Below are 22,266 nucleotides of genomic sequence, written 5' to 3' on the forward strand. Positions count from 1 at the left end.
ATTCCGTTCCCGGAAAACTGACCGTTTCGCTAAATTCCGTAACGCGAAACCTATTTTCCCATTGACTTCCATTATAAAACTGGAGATGCGTTTCTAAGGAATTTTTTCGGCCCCAAAAAAGTAATTCAAGAACTTTTATTAATGAAAATAAACATTTATATAAACATACAATACAGTACATCAAATAATTTATGATATACCTTCTTAAAACACCATTTTAGGGATTAATATTGCATAATATTGCATTATACAGCTATGTGTATGTTTATTTGAGTGCCCCGTCATAGGAGTCCGTTTTCTCTCACTTCAAGGCCGCCTGAGTCGTCCATTTTCTCTTAATCTTACGAGTGCACCAGGGACTACTGTTTTATTTTTTATTGGTGACACAGAATTTAATATTGCAACTGGCGTTGCAATTGTTGAGGCAAATTAGGTATGTCTGATTACAGATGGAATATTCAAGATCCATTGTGAGTTATGTTTAAAGCTTCAACTGTCTTTATGGTTGGTAAAACTTGGCAAGTCTGTCAGTCTGAATGGCATGTGTGAGGCCTTGTGTTTCTTAAAATTTACCCCAAATACCGTAAAGGCGGATTTACGGGCCGTAACGCGAAATTATTGGTCATAATTTACAAATTCCGTAAGAGCGAAATTCCGTAACATGGGCTTCCGTAACGCGGGGGATGCCTGTCGTAAGTCTGACATAGATAAAAAAAAAAAAAAATTTTTTTTTTTAAATAAATAATCTACAATGAAATACAGTACAGTAAAAGTAATGAATAATGAGGAATGGATACAGTACAGTGAAAGTAATAAATAATAAGGAATGGTTACAGTGTGACTGAGCACTTACCTTTAATGTAGTCAGCTGAATGCACATGGGGCCCCCATAATTTTCTAATTATACATGGAGACTACATTAACTGGAAACGTTTCGGTATAGAAAATGCATGCGTCATTTGAAGAAAAAAAAATGGTCACAACTGCAGCGGTCGTAAGTCCCGACGGTCGTAAGTCGAAGCAGTCGTAAGTCAGGGTCTAGCTGTATTTATATTCCTCATCAATGAATTCCGGGCTGCAAATTATCAAAGCACGTAAAAACATTGTTGAAAATACTGACTGTTTGACTCTATTATGGTGGGCAGAATAATAATGAATGTATGAACACACATTAGTAGGTTTTCTATAAATACTGAACTTAAAGGTGTTACCTATTCTGTGTATCAGACAGTCTAGGAATGGCAATTTACAGTCATGCTCTAATTCCACAGTGAATTTGATCGAGGGGGCTAAGTTATTAAGTTGTGGCAGGAAAGCTTTTAGGTCCTCATTACTTGGCCAGAGACATAATACATCATCTACATATCTAAACCAGACTGCTGAAGGTGGTAAAATATTACTTAATAGTTTCTTTTCAAAGAATTCCATATATAGGTTGCTTAATACAGGTGAGAGTGGATTACCCATTGCCAGACCAAATTTTTGAGCATAATATTCTCCATTGAATTCAAATTTACAATCCTTAATACATAGTTTGATGAGTTCGATGAAGTCGTCTTTCGAGACGGGCAATGAAATATTATCCAGGGAATCTATGAGGAACTCTAGTAAATCATCAACTGGGACCTTTGTAAAGAGTGATGTTACATCAAAACTGACCAGTTTAAAATCATAATTAATATGTAAGTTATTGAGTTTATCAACCAAATCCATATTATTCTTGATATTAGAGTTAGAAATGTTGCCAACTAGGGGATTTAGTCCCTCCTCCCCCACCCTCAGCCTTTTAGGCCTGCAGTCTTTATCTTATATAATATCTCAGACTAAATTTGGAGATTATAATTTGCATTGCTGGAATCCTTGGAAGACAGCCAATAATTTGAATATAAACATCATATATTTTGCTCAAAAGATAAAAAAATTTGTACATTAGTGTACACTACTGTAGTACATTTTATAAAAAAGTTTTTCAACTGTATTTTTGGGTAGATTCACATAGATTTCTTAATTTATTTTCATCCATTTACATGCACACACCATACTAAAAGAAACGTACAGTCGGCCCTTCACATACTCGGGTTTAGCGTTCACGGATTCGCAAATAAATCTGGCGGATTGCCCCGCCAGAGGAATATTCTGTACTTTGAAGTAATTGAAGTACATTCAAATCGTAGCGCCATTCAGCTTCAGCTTGACACAAATTTCGGGGACACCGCCAGCTCCGCATCACCACACACACCGCATGAGATGCCAGAGGAATATTCTGTACATTGAAGTAATTGAAGTACATTCAAATCGCGCGCCATTCAACTCGCGCGCAGCACCGAACACGGGACACCGCCTGCTCCCGCAACCTCACACACACACGCATAGCTCTCCCCCACTCAGTCAGTCTCGCTGTAACCACACTTGTGTTGACATCAGCATTGTAGTTGCAAAAATATTACATTTCCGTGAATGTATTATATCAAGCACAGTATGAATAGAATATCACTAATATAAGAGTATTTTAACCGAAAACTACTAAAAAAACGAGTAACATCTCTTGAACATCGGAAGGTTAGGTAAAGTCTCTTGTTTTCGTCATGTATTTTATCCTAATTTACATTGAAATACATCACGTTTCAGCAAAAGTACTATTTATTTCTGAGAATATGGAAATGTAATATTTTGCTGAAATGACATACGTATCACAGTGGAAAGTGACGAAAGCAATTACTAGCTTTCTTTCGCTCAAAAGATGTTACCGTAATCGCTTTTCGAATGGTTTTCAGTTAAAAAACTGTTGTATTACAATAATATTCTATCCTAATTCACTTGTGATGCAACAGTTTTTTAACTGAAAACCATTCAAAAAGCGATTACGGTAACATCTTTTGAACGAAAGAAAGCGAAAGTCATTGTTTTCATCACGATTTTTCCCACATTCCACTGTAATACTTACGTCATTTCAGCAAAAATATTTCATTTCTGTGAATGTAGTATATCAAGCACAGTATGAATATAATATCATTGTAATATAACAGTATTTTAACCGAAAACTATTAAAAAAACGAGTAACATCTCTTGAACATTGGAAGGTTAGGTGAAGTCTTTTGTTTTCGTCATGTATTTTATCCTATTTTACATTGAAATACATCACGTTTCAGCAAAATTACTATTTATTTCCAAGAATATATTCATTCAGGCGCAGTTTAGGTAAAATATACGTGTGATGTAACATTTTTTTAATTGAAAATGATTCGAAAAACACGTACCCTCTAGCCCTGTTCAAGGAGAGGACTGGGAGAAGCTGTTTGGTGCTGCAGACGATGGCAAGGAAAATGATTTGGATGGATTTTAATGAAAATATTCAGAAATATGGTATCATAGTATTTATTCAAGTCAATTAGGATAGAATATTATTGTAATACAACAGTAGTGACGATGTGGAGGAGGCAGAGGAATAGAGCGGGGAGGAGGCGGAGGGATAGAGCGGGGAGGAGGTGACTGGCGGGAGCAGGGACGTGTGGAGATGCGAGCCAGTACATTACGGGTGTATTAATTGTTTTTATAGCTATTTTTGCATTTTAATGTTAAATACTGTACATTACGTTTCAACAAAACTACCATTTTTTATTGAGAACATGGAAATGTAATATTTTTGCTGAAATGATGTAGGTATTACAGTGGAAAGTGACGAAAGCAATGACTTTCGCTTTCTTTCGTTCAAAAGATGTTACCGTAATCGCTTTTCGAATGGTTTTCAGTTGTGGGATTATAAGGCTAATGATAGGATAGAATATTATTGTAATACAGTACGAGTACAACAGTTTTTTAACTGAAAACCATTCGAAAAGCGATTACGGTAAAATATTTTGAACAACGAAAGAAAGCGAAAGTCTTTCGTCATGATTTTATCCCACTTCCCACTATAATATGTACGTCATTCCAGCAAAAATATTACATTTCCATATTTATTTCCGAGAATATATTCTTTCAGTCACAGTTAAGGTAAAATATACTTGTGATGTAATATTTTAATAAAAATCCAGTTTCGTAGTTTTCTCTTGTTTCAAATTTAATTAACAAAGATTGATGTTTCAAATGTAATGAACAAAAATTTATGTCCAGTATCTATAAATTAACTTTAATAAATGAATACTTTGTTTTACATCGTCCTGTGCTACCATACCATGGATTTGGCTACTTTGGGCTCGCAAGAGATCTGCCCTGGCAACTGTACCGACACTCACAGCTGGTGGTGTGTTGGTGCATCGTTTCCATTGTTTTCTGGTAGTTACTGGTAAATATTTTTCAACCTAACGAAACTATTACCCGTTAAGAGGTCGACCCCCAATTTTTGCCAAATAATTTTGTCTTAAAAACTCGAACTACACACAGGTATATACGGTAAATAAGGACATGGGGGGGCCAGGGATTGTTTTTTGGGGGGGGGTAGCAATAGTACACGGATTTTTAACATTCACGGGTATCTCTGTTACCTAACCCCCGCGAATGTTACGGGCCGACTGTATTTCTCTTTCAATTTTGAATGTGATACATGGGACAATATCATTAAGCTTGTCTAAAAATCCAATGGGTCACTGTTTCTAGGCCAAAGATAAAGATGAAAGCAAAGGTGCTCCGTTATTTCCCTTTTCCCGTGTGATTTTATCACGATTTATCTTATTCACCTTTTCATTGTGGATCTACATGAAATATATATATCCAGTATTACCCCGCTTTACACGGTTTCACTTTCCGCGATTTCTCATTTACGCGGTTCCTTTCCAAACCGGACTTTCACTTTCCGCGGTGCATCTACTCATATACGCGTGAAGTATATATATTTTTTTTTTAGCTCATAAAATTCATACAAATTACCCGGCCAGAATATAATTTACATTGCTGGAATTCTTACAGTATGATGATCATTTTGAATATAAACATCATGGATTTTGCATTAAACATACAAATTTTAGATCTAATGTAATAATTTGGTTTACACAAAGCAAATATTTTATCTTTTGTGCAAAATATATGACGTTTACATTCAAAATATTCCCTGACCTGCAAGGAATCCAGAAATGTCAATTATATTATCCTAACTTTAGTCTGAGGTATTATTTATTACTAAAAGTTAAAATCTAGTTTCTTCACCCAACATTTCTCTGGTAGGGAGGGAAGGTGGGGGGTGGGGGGGGAGGGTTGGGACCGACCGACCATCCGGCGCGGTTGGAAGAGGGGGGAGGCAAGGTGGGGTATTTGATTGACAGATAGTGTCGTGAAGAATATTTTTTTTTTTATTAACTGAAGATATTTGTTTTAGCTTATAAAATTCATAGAAATTACTGGACCAGAATATAATTTACATTGCTGGAATTCTTACAATATGTTGATCATTTTGAATATAAACATCATGGATTTTGCATTAGGCATACAAATTTTAGATCTAATGTAATAATTTGGTTTACACAAAGCAAGTATTTTATCTTTTGTGCAAAATATATGAAGCTTACATTAAAAATATTCCCTGATCTGCAAGGAATCCAGAAATGTCAATTATATTATCCTAACTTTAGTCTGAGGTATTATTTATTACTAAACGTTAAAATCTAGTGTTTCACCCAATAATTTCTCAGAGAGGTAGGAGCCAGTGAGCTGGGAAGAGGGGGGGGGGATATGAGTCCATTATTTGAATGGACATTAACCTGGCGACTGTATTTCTCTTAAATATTAATTGTGTGAGCATACCATCATAAAATTTAGATGTTATTTTTACTACAACTTAGGTATTGTGTCGGAAAAAGTGGAGTTTGGGGGTCGGGCCAGTCTCTATTGGAATTAATCCCATATGTTCTATTGTTGACTTTACGCGGTTTTCACTTTCTGCTGTACCCCGTGGGTTCAATTGACAACGTAAATCGGGGTACTACTGTATATATATATATATATATATATATATATATATATATATATATATATATATATATATATATATATATATATATATAATATATATATATATATATATATATATATATAATATATATATATATATATATATATAATATATATATATATAATATATATATATATAATATATATATATATATATATATATATATATATATATATATAATATATATATATAATATATATATATATATATATATATATATATATATATATATATATATATATATATATATATATATATATATATATATATATATATATATATATATATATACATATACATATACATATACATTATTACCCCGCTTAACGCGGTTTCGCTTAGCGCGTTTTACCGTATACGCGGTGCCTCGCCAGAGCCTAACTTTCACTTAACGCGGGTTTTTTCCACGTATACGCGGTGAGTGTCCGGCTCGAGAACTATTTTTAGATTCGCCCCACCCGCCACCCTGCCTGACTGCCTGTTTTAGCTCATAAAATTCATACAAATTACCCGGCCAGAATATAATTTACATTGCTGGAATTCTTACAATATGATGATCATTTTGAATATAAACATCATAGATTTTGCATAAGACATACAAATTTTAGATATAATGTTTACTCTGAGTAAATATTTTATTTTTTGTGCAAAATATATGACATTTGTATTCAAAATATTCCTGGTCTTACAACGAATCCAGCAATGCCAATTATATTATCCTAACTTTAGTTTGAGGTATTATTTATTACTAAAAAGGTAAATATTCTGGTTTTCCCACACATCTGGTAGGGACAAGGTTGGTGGGGGGTGGGGGAGGGACCGACCGACCATCTGTTACTGTTTGAAGAATATTTTTTTTTTTATTAACTGAAGATATTTGTTTTAGCTCATAAAATTCATACAAATTACCCGGTCAGAATATAATTTACATTGCTGGAATTCTTACAATTTGGTGATCATTTTGAATATATACATCATAGATTTCGCATTAGACATACAAATTTTAGATATAATGTTTAGCCTACTCTGAGTAAATATGTTATTTTTTGTGCAAAATATATGACATTTGTATTCAAAATATTCCTGGTCTTACAAGGAATCCAGCAATGTCAATTATATTATCCTAACTTTAATCTGAGGTATTATTTAATACAAAATGTTAAAATTTAGTTTTTTCACCCAACATTTCTTGAAGGGAGGATTGGTGGGGGGTGGCGGGGAGGGTTGGGACTGACCGCGCGGTTGGAAGAAGGCAAGGTGGGGTACTTTGATTGACAGATAGTGTCTTGAAGAATATATTTTTTTTATTTACTGAAGATATTTGTTTTAGCTCATAAAATTCATACAAATTACCCGGCCAGAATATAATTTATATTGCTGGAATTCTTACAATTTGGTGATCATTTCGAATATAAACATCATAGATTTTGCATTAGACATACAAATTTTAGATTTAAAGTTTACTCTCAGTAAATATGTTATCTTTGTGCAAAATATATGACATTTATATTCAAAATATTCCTGGTCTTACATGAATCCAGAAATGTCAATTATATTATCCTAACTTTAGTCTGAGGTATTATTTATTACCAAACGTTAAAATCTAGTGTTTTCACCCAAACATTTCTCAGAGAGGTAGGAGCTAGTGAGCTGGGAAGAGGGAGGGGGAGGGTAGATTTGAGTCCATTATTTGAATGGACATTAACCTGACGACTGTATTTCTCTTAAATATTAATTGTGTGTGCATACCATCATAAAATTAAGATGTTATTTTTAATACAACATAGGTATTGTGTCGGAAAAAGTGGAGTTTGGGGATCGTCAGTTTCTATTGAATTAATCCTATAAGGTTCTGCTGTTCACGAAGAAGCTTTCCAACATGGCAATTTCTGTGGTTTTATTTTATTGACCGTTAAGCGGGTACTACTGTGTGTGTGTATATATATATATATATATATATATATATATATATATATATATATATATATATATATATATATATATATATATATATATATATATACATTCTGAAACCTGACTTACGACGTAAGTAGGGACCAAATCCAGGTCGTAAGTCCGATATGGTCGTAAGTCCGATATAGAAAAAAAAAAAAAATTTTTTTTTTTTTTTAATAAAAATCTACAATGAAATACAGTACAGTAAAAGTAATGATGAATGATGAATGGATACAGTACAGTGAAAGTAATAAATAATAAGGAATGGATACAGTGTGACTGAGCACTTAACCTTTAATGTAGTCAGCTGAATGCACATGGGGCCCCCATAATTTTCTAATTATACATGGAGACTACATTAACTGGAAACGTTTCGGTATAGAAAATGCGTAAGTCCACATAGTCGTAAGTTGGGGTCTAGGTGTATATATATATATATATATATATATATATATATATATATATATATATATATATATATATATATATATATATATATATATATATATATATATATATATATATATATATATATATATATCACAAAAACTTTCGATTTTGAGAGCTTTTCAGTTTTCAGAATTTCGGATAAAGGGTTGTCAACCTGTAATTTCACTTTACATTAGGGTTTTGTTTTTTAGGAACGCAACACCATCCTTAAATGAACGACACCTGTACTGTACATAGCACAGTGGACAGTGAATGCGAGTGTGTAGAGGTGTATATACAGTATATAGTGCATGTACAATCCTTCCTTCATGGAAGGAGAGGAGAGTGACAGTTTGAAAAACCAGTTACAGGAGATAGTACAGGACAAAGGCAGGCCATCCTGTATCATCATATCACCATTTGGTCTGCCTGTATCACAGTAGGGTTGGGATATATCGTGAGAGAGGGTCCAAGGATGTTCGCTATATACTAAATCGCAATATATAATTACATGTAATCAATGGGGAAAATTGGGTTAAGTTCTGGAGGCCAATAAAGTGATTAAACTTGACATAAAATGGCACAGTATAAAGTAAGCAGAATATAAATTACATTGCTGAAATCCTTGCAAGACAGCGAATAATTTGAACATAGTAGACATCATATATTTTGCACAAGAGATATAAAAAAATCAACTCTTATTTTGGGGGAAATTTAGGGGATTTTTAGGAGTGTTTCTGAATTTATATGGTTTTTGGCTTCTTGTGAGGTCCCAGGAACATAACCCCACGTAAGTTGTGAGTCTACTGTAAATAAATTTACCACTACAGTCAGTTCTGTTACAACGCGATAGTTGTGTTCTTGTAAAACCTCGTGTTGTAGAAATTCGCGCAATAGAAATAACAGGGCTTATGGAGAAAATAGGGTTAGGTGCAGATTACTCGAAATCGAAAAAAATTTAGAAGTTTGCCTAACACAAAGGATAGCACAGTCTAAATAAATGTTACATTCATATCTAATAATGAAATCATACAGTAAATGGAACACTTTACCTTGAAAAAATATGAATATAACTTGATGGGGGAGATGGGTGATTTTGAGGTTGATAACATCAAGCTTCTCTTCAAGTGTTATTGCCTTTCTTTTACGATCACCACCGGGAATGCGATCACCAGAATGCTTCTTGGAGATACAGTTGTACCCCACTTAACGCGGTCAATTGAACCCAGAGGGTCCCGCGTTAAGTGAAATCCGCGTTAAGTGAACAACAGAACATATGGGATTAATTCCAATAGAAACCAGCCCGACCCCCAAACTCCACTTTTTGACGACACATAACTATGTTGTAGTAAAAATTCTATCTTAACTTTATGATGGTATGAAAAAACAAGTAATATAGAAGAGGTTAGGTTAGGAAAGATAAAGGTTAACATAGGAAAAATAAAGAATAGGTTAAAAAACGAAAAATTTTGTGGAACACTTACGGTAGTAGAAGAGATGGGTCGGCATACGGGGATGGAGGCTGGTTCCGAGGCAGAGGGCAGATTACTGGCCCTCAGGTGAATCACCATTACTAGGTGAATCAGCATCACTGTCACTTACAGTTGTCAGGGCTTCCCTGACAAATCCCTCAAAGTCAACTTCAATTTCACTATCACTGGCTTGGGCTGGCTGTGGTGGGTTGCGGGCGAAGAACTCGGTTATGCTTTGCTGACGGCTGGCTTTGATGTTGTCATGATACACCGTGATGTACGGCTCCATAGCCTGCACCAGTCGGGTATGGAAGACTTCATAGCGTTCATCGTCATTGTCGCGGGAAAGGACGGACTTAATTTTTTCTGCAAACTCTATGGCACACTTAATATCACTATGACTTAAACTAGGTTCTTCGGAGAATGACTCACCTTCTTCCTCCTCTTCACTGGCGTGTTCTTCTTCCAACATCTCGTCGGCAGTCACTTCAGGATGTTTGATCACCTCCAGGATGTCTTCGTTGGTGGTCTCGGAGAAGCCTTCAGCTGTAATATTGAGCGCAGCTTCTCTGGCAAGGTCCACTGCTACTGCAACAGTCTGAACCTGACCAGTCACAGGTTCACTCCTCCTCTCACCTGGTATGCCATGCAACACATGTCTCCATGCGTGACGAATCGTAGCAATAGTCAGCAGATCCCATGCCTCCACCAAGAAGTCTACAGCTTGTTTAACGTTAAACTTCTTCCAAAATTGTTTGACGAGAAGTTCTTGAGTCACCGCCTCTTGTTCCTTGTCCTCGTCGCTTTTGCTCTCGCTGTCGGTGTCACCCAGCTTACGCAACTCATCCTTGGTGTTGGTAGAGTCGTTCAGGAGCTTGAACTTCTTTGCAGAGTACGCAGCTTTCACATTGCAGATCAACTCCTGGTCCATGGGCTGGATTAATGACGTAGTGTTGGGAGGAAGGAAGACCACTTTTACGTTGGGGTGACGATCCATAAGTAGGGGCGAGTGTCCAGGTGCGTTGTCAAGGAGCAACAAAATATTGAATGGAACATTCTGTTGCTCGCAGAATTTCTTCACGTCGGGAACAAAACAGTTGTCAAACCAGAAGAGGGACAGAGAAGAGGACACCCACGCCTTACGTGCGGTTAGCCAGTGGACATTAAGCTTGTTCATGTCCATATTCTTGTAGGCATGCGGCTTGCGGGCTGTGTGAATCACCGATAACTTTGGTTTACAGGTACCGGAGGCATTGGTGGTAAACAGGACGGTGATACGTTCCTTCTGCAACTTCCGACCCCTTACCTTGCTGGCAGACTGGACAACGAAGGTCTTGGAAGGTAACTTTTTCCAGAAAAGACCAGATTCGTCCATGTTAAACACCTGGTCGTCAGTGTACTGTCCTTCCTCCATAATCTCACGTAAAAACGGAGGAAAATCTCTAGCCGCCACACGGTCAGCACTCGATTCCTCACCACCAATGTTGATGTTGGTGATCTTGTTCCTCTTCTTAAACCTATGCAGCCAACCAGAGGAAGCATTGAAGGGTTTGGGCTCTGCAATTCCCAGTTTACGTGACACTGCTGCGTATAGCTCACGTGCGTACTCCTGCACTGAGCGCGTGTCCACCGCCATGTTGCGTCGCGCCTGATGCACCAAATAACTCACCAGCAAATTTTCCACTTTTGCCAGCACCCTGTTCTGGCAATACCTGATAGATGAAGCACCTGCAGACTTTGTGATTTTCATGTGCTCTTTGATCTTGGCTGCATCCTTCTTGATCGTGCGAATCGTAGATTCGTTGACGCCATGCTGGCGCGCGAGATCAACTTGCCGTGTTCCTTTCTCCAAATCTTGAACAATTTGGTACTTCACCTCGTAGCTTAAGGAACGTCGTGTCTTCTTTGGCTTAGTGCTGCTGGGTCCAGGTAAGGAAAGGTCTCTCTCTGGGGGCGGTGGTGGTCCGGCGGAAGCCATTTTACGGAACAATGGATGCGCGTTTACACGGTGTGGCCTTGAGGGATCAAACTGCCGCAGCTAGGTCAAGCATCGTCTCTCCTCCCTCCCTCCCTCCCTCCCTCCCCGGGGTGGTCATGTCATAATACTTTAAGCCAATTACAGCTAGCAGCAGAGGGGGGTAGGGATGCATGGCCAATCACAGTCCGATACGTTATATGACGTCAGTGATAACGCAACAAAGACACACACTGCGCAACCTTACCGCGCGGCTTGCCCAAGCGGAGGGAGGAGGAGGGAGAGGCAGGCAGGCGGGCAGGCGGGTGGTGCGTGGCGCGTGGGCAAAATCTAAAAATAGCATCTCGAGCCGGACACTCACCGCGTATATGTGGAAAAAATCCGTGTTAAGTGAAAGTTCAGCTCTGGCAAGGCACCGCGTATATGCGAAAACGCGCTAAGTGAAACCGCGTTAGGCGGGGTAATACTGTATTCTTCTTTTCTATATTCACAGTTAATACCACAAAATTGGAGAAATAGTAAGCAAAAATCACTGAGGACGCTTCAAAACAACCCACGTGTTTCAACTGATTGTGTGATGTAAACAGAAAGCGCTGTTAGTCCGCACTGCGAAACATTATTTTTATTTATTTTTTTCATACAGTATTTATGGGAACAGCTAAATTTGCAAAAAAAGGATACAATTTATACAGTCCCTATCAAATAACACTTCACAAACAAAACACATGAACCAATTGAACATGTGATGTCGAACGTGAACTGTAAACACTGCATAACCCTGCGCCAAGCGACAGTACACTTAAAAATTTCGAGTGGAATTGCATTACAGCCAACACGCATTCACGTTTTCAAATATTGTTCTTCTATTCATCAATCGCGTTATAGCCAATTCGCGTTATCAAAACACTCGTTGTAGCAGAAATGACTGTATATATTGGAAAAATTTGATAATTTTGGTAGTAGTGATAAGTTTGAAATATATCCTGCACAATTTCCCTCGCGAAATAAAAAAAAATAATCACCATGCATATACAGTATACTGTATAGGAAAATGTTGATAATTTTAGTAGCCGCGAGATAAAATGATCGTTATATAAAGTCTCAATATATCCCGACCCTACTCTACTGTAATTTATTCGGTAATATATTTTTTTATTTACAATATATTGTACGTTTACCGTGGTGTTTGGATGAAGAAATGCAATTCTTTGTGAGATGCGTATTTTAGACTCAGAAACCTTCCCCATTACTCGGAAAAATTCCGGGATATGTGATTTTTTCATGGGATGAGAAAATTTGTCTCCATACCCAAAAATCTCTTCAATTTTGAAACCACCATGCACCAATTATTGGCTAACGGGTATATCACTGTACAGAATAGTACAAAGAGATGGAGATGAGGATGTATCGGGGAATCATCGAGCCGGTAGTATTATACAGTATGGGTATAAAACAAGGACTGGATGTTAGAGGAAGAAGCACATTAAAAGCACTAGATGTAACAAACTTGATAATAGTGTGAAGGGTTAGTAGGATGCAGAGAATGGGATATATAGAAATTTTACAAACCAGGGCATGACAGGAAGACATACATTAGCTTTTTGGATTACTCTACATGTATATCTATTCACATAGCTGGTCTTGGGAACCCTGAGCATCAGTCCATAGAATTACTGCTTGTACATAAATAGTCTGACCCAGGCATAAGTTAATGTCATGAGAGTTTAAGGACCACATGAAGAATAGCCACCCCAGCTTATTTCACCTTAGCCACTTGTGTGTGGGGTCACCTCTGTGCTGAATAAAATCATCTGCCCTTAGCCAAATAAAATATTAAAAGTGGCATCCCTGTAGTGAAGGGTTTAATGCTAACCTAACCTAACCTACTCTAATATAATTAAATTTAATCTACCTAACTTAACCTAACCATACCTAATCCCCTCCACGTAGTATTAAGGTATTTAATCATCAGGTTCAAGAAGCTGGCTGGGCCAAATCTTCATGTGATCCCATTTTAGGTTTGATTCATCATTTTTCTTCCAGATTTGAAAGAGTTATGGCATTTCTTGTGTGTTGACCATGGGCTCTGGATCCTTGTAGCCAACATGTTTTGTAATTTTTGTTTTCTTTTTCTGCAGCTGTACAAGAAGATAGACAACTACGAGGTCAGCTGGGGACTTGGCTTAGCTTTCCATGTGATAAATAATGGTATATGAGGTGAACTGTTTTTAGACCAAGTGTTCTCACTTGACTTATAAACTCTAAAAAAAAAAAAATTTACAATCTGTAGCAATGTCTGTCTGTTTGTAATCTATCTACACGTATCTGTTTTTTAACTTGTCCATCTACCTATCTCTCTGTATATGTATCTACTTACCAATTTCTTGTGAATTTTTATCCATTTATCCTTGACTCGTATTGAGTGGAACAATATTTCCAAGACTTCAACACTGCTGGAATACCTAATGAGTACAGTAGGTACAATAAAAGACAAAAGTCGTGTCATGAAATTTGGTGAAAACATGTGCTGAAGGGCTAAGCTTTTGGTGCACTCTGCCTTGTGGTAAGGGGCTCTCATAATGTTTCACGAGTTATATTTAATCTTCGGACAAAACCGAGCATGACTTTTGTCTTTGATTGTACAATCCATATGTGACATTACATGTTAAGTGTAATGCATCTGTTGAGCTACATTCATTTTATGTTCTTTTAATTGTACTATTAAGCCATTGTTTATGTATACTGATCAATTGTTGTTTTAAGTGATCAGAGTTTGCAATAAATGCCTTTGTGAGTATGTTTATGCAGAGAAAACACAATCAACTGTATAAATATACTGAATGTATAAATAGATAATCATACTGAAAATGTAATGAGCCTGTTTTTGAAATGCTGGACTCATTAAAGTGTTGTTTATATCATGTGGTTAAGATATTTGGGGGGCATAGTTGGGTCATATTTTACTGCATAATATAGTTGTGTATTACAGGTGAGAGCTTTGTAATATTGTACAGCTTAAGACAGTGCAGTAAAGGTGTAGCTGTACTTTAAAAAAAAAAAAAAAAAAAAAAAAAAAAAAGCCAGAGGGTGACTTACAGGTAATAGACCACCAATGCAATGTAGGTAATGTCTTATAAACTTAGAGCTGGAGTACCCATAGTATGTTCAGGTGGGTTTAGAACAACACATATACATATACTGTATAAGTATATCTATAGTATTAAAACATTAGAGAAAAGAATGATGACCAGTAAATGACGGATGTTTAAAATTTAAAGGTAGAGTAAATTAAACAGTAATTGATGTAAATTTTTACAATCAGCATGCCCCGACAAATTCGCAGATTTTTAATTCGCGGGCCTCTATTATTCGCGGATGACACCCTGGATGTTCCCAAGAATGTCTAAGGGTAGTTTTAAAGTTGCACTTTTGCAGCAGGGACAGGGAGCCATTTGTTCTAGAGACAGTAATTTCTTTTACCTGTACAGCTACTCCTCTACTTGTGTGTTAGTGATTGAACTGTGTACTGACAAAATTTTCGTTTGTAATTCCCTTTAAAATGGCTGTCAAGCTTAAAAGTGAGAGTTTTGTGGTGCTGAGAAGAAAAAGAGACACCCATTTTAGATTTTCTATGTATTATCTTCGCATTTTCGACTTACGACCAATTCAACTTACGACCTGGATTTGGGTCCCTAACCCCGTCGTAAGTCAAGGAGTGGCTGTATTGTAAATATGTGTCTGTTGACACAAATACACAAAACACATACAAATAAATAATAATGGGAAAATTCTCTCACAAATAATCAGAAACAAGACAACAAAATGTATAAAAAATGTTAGAGTCTACCCTCAAGTCAATCTCTGTGCTTTGTTATTAAAGCACGAAGTTGACTTGCAGGTAGAACCACATTTTTTATACATTTTGTTGTCTTGTTTTTTTATTATTTGTGGGAGAATTTTCCCATTACAGTACAGTATTATTTATATGTACGTATGTTGTGTGTGTGTGTCTACACACAGACACACACATATGTACAATACAGGTAAAAGAAATAATTGTACAAAGGGTAAACACATAAAGGGAAAGTACATTTCTTTGCACACGAGTAAAAATGTAGCCCCCTACCCCCTTAGCCAGCAAATGTTATTTGCAGATATGGCTATTTGCGGCCATTTTGAGAACCCAACCCTCGTGAATTTTAAGGGCATGTTGTAATGGGAAATTTTTGTGATAAATGAAGGAATGATAATGAAGCATTTGTTACAAGTACATAATTTCTCCAAGAAGAAGTTACTGTGGGCTTAATGTAATGTGATTGTTCTCCTCTCCTGATTTACAGTCAGTTCTGCTATCACGCGATAGTTGTGTTCTTGTAAAACATCGTGTTATAGAAATTCGCATAAGAAAAAATAACAGGGCTTATGGAGATAATAGGGTTAGGTGCAGATTACTCGAAATCGAAAAAAATTTCGTAGTTAGCCTCACACAAAGGATAGCACAGTCTAAATAAATGTTACATTCATATCTAATAATGAAATCAAACAGTAAATGTTACACTTTACCTTGAAAAAATATGAATATAACTTGATGGGGGGAGAAGGTTGATGTTGAGGAGTCATGCAGACAGGATTTGACATTTGTTATAGTCATCATCAGTATCATCATCATCAGGTGCAGTTTTTCTTTAGGTCCTCATATATTGATAAGGCTTTCTCTTTAATGGTGAGGAAGCTGGTCCCAGATTGCTTTTTCGTTTGATCTTCTATCCAAACACTTAGAAGCCATTTCATCTCCTCAAGTTCCTTTGGCTGTGATCTCACACTTTTGCTAGCACTCAAGGTTTTTCCAGCAATACAGCTTGCTTTAATCTTTGCTGCATTGTCTCTAATGGTGCGTAAAATAGATTCTTTTATTCCCGTTGGACGCACAACATCACATGTTCTTTCCTTATTTTCAAAACGATTGACAACATCAAGCTTTTCTTCAATTGTTATAGCCTTTCTTTTAAGATCACCACCGGAAATGCGATCACCAGAACACTTCCCGGAGATATTCTTCTTTTCCAAAGTCACAAAATTGGAGAAACAGTAATCAGAAATCACTGAGGACACTTAAAAACTTCACACGTGTTTCAGATTGATCGTGTGGTGTAAACAGAGCGCGCAGGTCTAAAACGCGACGTATTTTGTTTTTCTTTCTTATTTAAAATTTTACAATTTACATATACTGTACAGGTATTTCTTCACAAACAAAACACATAAATCAATTGAACAAGTGATGTCGAACGTGAACTGTAAACACTGCATAACCCCGCGCCAAGCGACAACACTGTACAGTACACTTTAAACACTACGTATTTTGTTTTTCTCTCTTATTTAAAATTTTACAATTTACATATACTGTACAGGTATACTGTATACATAAATATTACATAAATTATTTCTGAAATTCTTCACAAAAAAAAAACATAAATCAATTGAACATGTGATGTCGAACGTGAACTGTAAACATTGCACAACCCTGTGCCAAGCCACAACACTGTACAGTACACTTTAAATGCTACGTATTTAGTTTTTCTCTTTTATTTAAATTTTTACAATTTATATATATATATATATATAATTATATATATATATATATATATATATATATATATATATATATATATATATATATATATATATATATATATATATATATATATATATATATATATATATATATACACACACACACACACATATATACACAGTCGGCCCTTCACATACGCGGGTTTAGCATTCACGGATTCGCAAATACGCGGATTGCCCCGCCAGAGGAATATTCTGTACATTAAAGTAATTGAAGTACATTCAAATCGCGCGCCATTCAACTCGCGCGCGGCACCGAACACGGGACACCGCCCGCTCCCGCAACCTCACACACACACACACACACACGCATAGCTCTCCCTCACTCAGTCAGTCTCGCTGTAACCACACTTGTGTTGACATCAGCATTGTAGTTGCAAAAATATTACATTTCCGTGAATGTATTATATCAAGCACAGTATGAATAGAATATCACTAATATAAGAGTATTTTAACCGAAAACTACTAAAAAAACGAGTAACATATCTTGAACATCGGAAGGTTAGTAAAGTCTCTTGTTTTCGTCATGTATTTTATCCTAATTTACATTGAAATACATCATGTTTCAGCAAAAGTACTATTTATTTCTGAGAATATGGAAATGTAATATTTTGCTGAAATGACGTACGTATTACAGTGGAAAGTGACGAAAGCAATGACTCGCTTTCTTTCGCTCAAAAGATGTTACCGTAATCGCCTTTCGAATGGTTTTCAGTTAAAAAACTGTTGTATTACAATAATATTCTATCCTAATTCACTTGTGATGCAACAGTTTTTTAACTGAAAACCATTCGAAAAGCGATTACGGTAACATTTTTGAATGAAAGAAAGCGAAAGTCATTGTTTTCGTCACGATTTTGTCCCACATTCCACTGTAATACTTACGTCATTTCAGCAAAAATATTTCATTTCTGTGAATGTAGTATATCAAGCACAGTATGAATATAATATCATTGTAATGTAACAGTATTTTAACCGAAAACTATTAAAAAAACTAGTAACATCTCCTGAACATTGGAAGGTTAGGTGAAGTCTTTTGTTTTCGTCATGTATTTTATCCTATTTTACATTGAAATACATCATGTTTCAGCAAAATTACTATTTATTTCCAAGAATATATTCATTCAGGCGCAGTTTAGGTAAAATATACGTGTGATGTAACATTTTTTTAATTGAAAACGATTCGAAAAACACGTACCCTCTAGCCCTGTTCAAGGAGAGGACTGGGAGAAGCTGTTTGGTGCTTAAGACGATGACAAGGAAAATGATTTGGATGGATTTTAATGAAAATATTCAGAAATATGGTATCGTAGTATTTATTCAAGTCAATTAAGATAGAATATTATTGTAATACAACAGTAGTGACGATGTGGAGGAGGCGGAGGGATAGAGCGGGGAGGAGGTGACTGGCGGGAGCAGGGACGAGTGGAGATGCCAGCCAGTACATTACGGGTGTATTAATTGTTTTTATAGCTATTTTTGCATTTTAATGTTAAATACTGTACATTACATTTCAACAAAACTACCATTTATTTCTGAGAACATGGAAATGTAATATTTTTGCTGAAATGATGTACGTAATACAGTGGAAAGTGACGAAAGCAATGACTTTCGCTTTCTTTCGTTCAAAAGATGTTACCGTAATCGCTTTTCGAATGGTTTTCAGTTGTGGGATTATAAGGCTAATGATAGGATAGAATATTATTGTAATACAGTACGAGTACAACAGTTTTTTAACTGAAAACCATTCGAAAAGCGATTACGGTAAAATATTTTGAACAACGAAAGAAAGCGAAAGTCTTTCGTCATGATTTTATCCCACTTCCACTATAATATGTATGTCATTCCAGCAAAAATATTACATTTCCATATTTATTTCCGAGAATATATTCATTCAGTCACAGTTAAGGTAAAATATACTTGTGATGTAATATTTTAATGAAAATCCAGTATCGTAGTTTTCTCTTGTTTCAAATTTAATTAACAAAGATTGATGTTTCAAATGTAATGAACAAAAATTTATGTCCAGTATCTATAAATTAACTTTAATAAATGAATACTTTGTTTTACATCGTCCTGTGCTACCATACCATGGATTTGGCTACTTTGGGCTCGCAAGAGATCTGCCCTGGCAACTGTACCGACACTCACAGCTGGTGGTGTGTTGGTGCATCGTTTCCATTGTTTACTGGTAGTTACTGGTAAATATTTTTCAACCTAACGAAACTATTACCCGTTTAGAGGTCGACCCCCAATTTTTGCCAAATAATTTGGTCTTAAAAACTCGAACTACACACAGGTATATACGGTAAATAAGGACATGGGGGGGCCAGGGATTTTTTAGGGGGGCAGCAATAGTACACGGATTTTTAACATTCACGGGTATCTCTGTTACCTAACCCCCGCGAATGTTAAGGGCCGACTTGTGTGTGTGTGTGTATATATATATATATATATATATATATATATATATATATATATATATATATATATATATATATATATATATATATATATATATATATATATATATATATATATATATATATATATATATATCCGTTCTCTATCCACTTCAGGATGTCTTAGCCCTCCGTTTTCTTTTTGCGTACTCGCTCAGGGACTCGAGTATTTCTGTATATAACACAGGATGATAAGGGAATTTGAAATCATGAGTGAATGAATTTATTAAACAGTGATCAATTAAAATAGTTTTGATGTGTTTAAGTGGTATTCAGGCGCCTTCAGCCTAGTAATGTTACGACATTCGTATCACTCACTCTAAACCACGAATTCCATTCATACAGAGAGAGAGAAAGAGAGAGAGGCCAAGCGCTCTGTTTACATCACACACACATAAATATTACATAAATTATTTCTGCAATTCTTCACAAACAAAACGCATAAATCAATTGAACATGTGATGTCGAACGTGAACTGTAAACACTGTGTGTGATGTAAAGAGAGCGCGGGTGTAAAACACTACGTAATTCGATTTTCTCTTTTATTTAAAATTTTACAATTTACATATACTGTACAGGTATACTGTATACATAAATATTACATACATTATTTCTGCAATTGTTCACAAACAAAACACATAACTCAATTGAACATGTGATGTCGAACGTGAACTGTAAACACTGCATAACCCTGCGCCAAGCCACAACAACCGTTCGAGTGGAATCGCGTTAGAGGAGACGCGTTCGCGTTTTACAAATATTGTTCCTCTATTCATGAATCGCGTTAGAGCCAATTCGCGTTGTCAAAACACGCGTAATAGCAGAACTCACTGTATCTATTTTTATATACAGTATAGTATTTTATACTTAGTTCTTTGTATCAGCAATGAGGTAAAATCCAGTCACTTCAAGGGCTTATTCTTATAATGATAATTTGTAGTGATACGGTACTAATATATGAATGATGAACATGATGTGTTTGTAACATTTCTGACTGCTTGGATCAATGTGTGGTTTTCATCATGATCCTTGTTGCTCTTGAGATAATTACAGTGTTCATCCTACTCTAGTTTTAGTATGTTTGGGTTTCCTAAGATTCTCTGGTAATTTTTATAATTATTATGCAAGTTCTGTCCAGGTTGTTTGTTTTTTATATTTTGGTGACTCGCAGGAGGTACAGTCCCTGACAAAAGTACTCACAACGATCAAGGTGGATGGTGCAAAGTCTGCCCACCCTTACTGGACGACAGCTCCACTGTTCAGCCGTTGCCTCCCTGGCTCAGCCATGTTAATATTTTTTTTTTTTTTTTACTCTTCTGGCTAAATAAACTGTTTCAATATCAATACTATTCCTCACATTCATGCTTAGGTTTCTGGCTACCATTCTGAAAGACAATACAACTTGGTGGATTCTGATATTGTTTCAAACCCCAGCCACCAAAACACACACTGCACTATGTTATGATCATATTATAATGATGTAACCTATTATGTAAAACTTGATTGAGTATATTGGTTTGTGAATTTATTAACAAAACAATGACATCCTTCCCTAGTCCTTATTGAAAAATAGAAGTATCAGAACTCGATTGATGAACTGCGAGGGTGCTTGTTTGTGTGTTGTGTAAGGAAGGAGGGAGGGAGGCGATGGCTGAACAGTGGACCTGTCGTCCAGTAAGGGTGGGCAGATTTTGCCCCTTCCACCATTGCTGTAGCGAAAACTTTCTTCCAGGACTGTACATAAACTTTCCATGCCAGCCCATCCATCGGACCAAGAAATGTCTTCTCGATTGATTCCAGCCAGAGAGTAATAGTATTGTACAGTCGGGGACAAAAGTTCACTCCTGCTGTGAAACTGAGTCACGGGAATGAGTCTCCGAACTGACTTACCCTAACTGTTGTATCTCATTTGGTGTTGATGTTGCTTCATTTGGGGAGGGAGTAAACTTTTGACCCTGACTGTACATGGCATGTAAAAAGAAGTACTTGTGGATGCTTCCACAGTTGATGCCCTCCTTTGTTGGAACTTGAGACACAGAGTTTCCTGTAGTGTTATAAATATTCCCTGTGAAATTTCCTAAGATGTATAAGAAATCCCATTTCATTTACAACTTTAATCAAAACTGTAAAGAAAAGTTTATCTCGTTATAAATTTATTTTGTTAATTGTTGAAACACAGTTTAATGTGGGTGAATTTTTTTATAAATCCTGTTAATATAAATATCAGTGTTATTTAATGGGTGTCTTTTTACACCTCAATATTAAGTTTAAAAGTTTTAACTTGGGTGTCCTTGTTGTGATGTTAAGTGAGTTGAGTTGTGCGCACCTAGAAATTAATTTCCCTTTGTTGATACACTGACGATCATCAGATTTGCATACAGTAATATCTCTGTTACC

The 22,266-nt window shown here is 36.0% G+C and overlaps 1 protein-coding gene across 1 annotated transcript in view; it reads left to right on the forward strand.

Annotated features, from left to right (window-relative positions):
• Positions 1-15,408, forward strand: part of LOC121862632 (ectonucleoside triphosphate diphosphohydrolase 5-like) — a 72,557-nt gene extending 57,149 nt beyond the window's left edge. The window contains exon 6 of the mRNA XM_042360950.1: positions 13,915-15,408. Within this exon, the coding sequence (XP_042216884.1) occupies positions 13,915-13,992 (78 nt within the window). The 3' untranslated portion in view covers positions 13,993-15,408. The remainder of the gene's footprint in view (positions 1-13,914) is intronic.
• Positions 15,409-22,266: the final 6,858 nt, after the last annotated feature.

This window comes from Homarus americanus, unplaced genomic scaffold (genome assembly GCF_018991925.1).
Source record: "Homarus americanus isolate GMGI-L3 unplaced genomic scaffold, GMGI_Hamer_2.0 scaffold31037, whole genome shotgun sequence".
Taxonomy (NCBI): Eukaryota; Metazoa; Arthropoda; class Malacostraca; order Decapoda; family Nephropidae; genus Homarus; species Homarus americanus.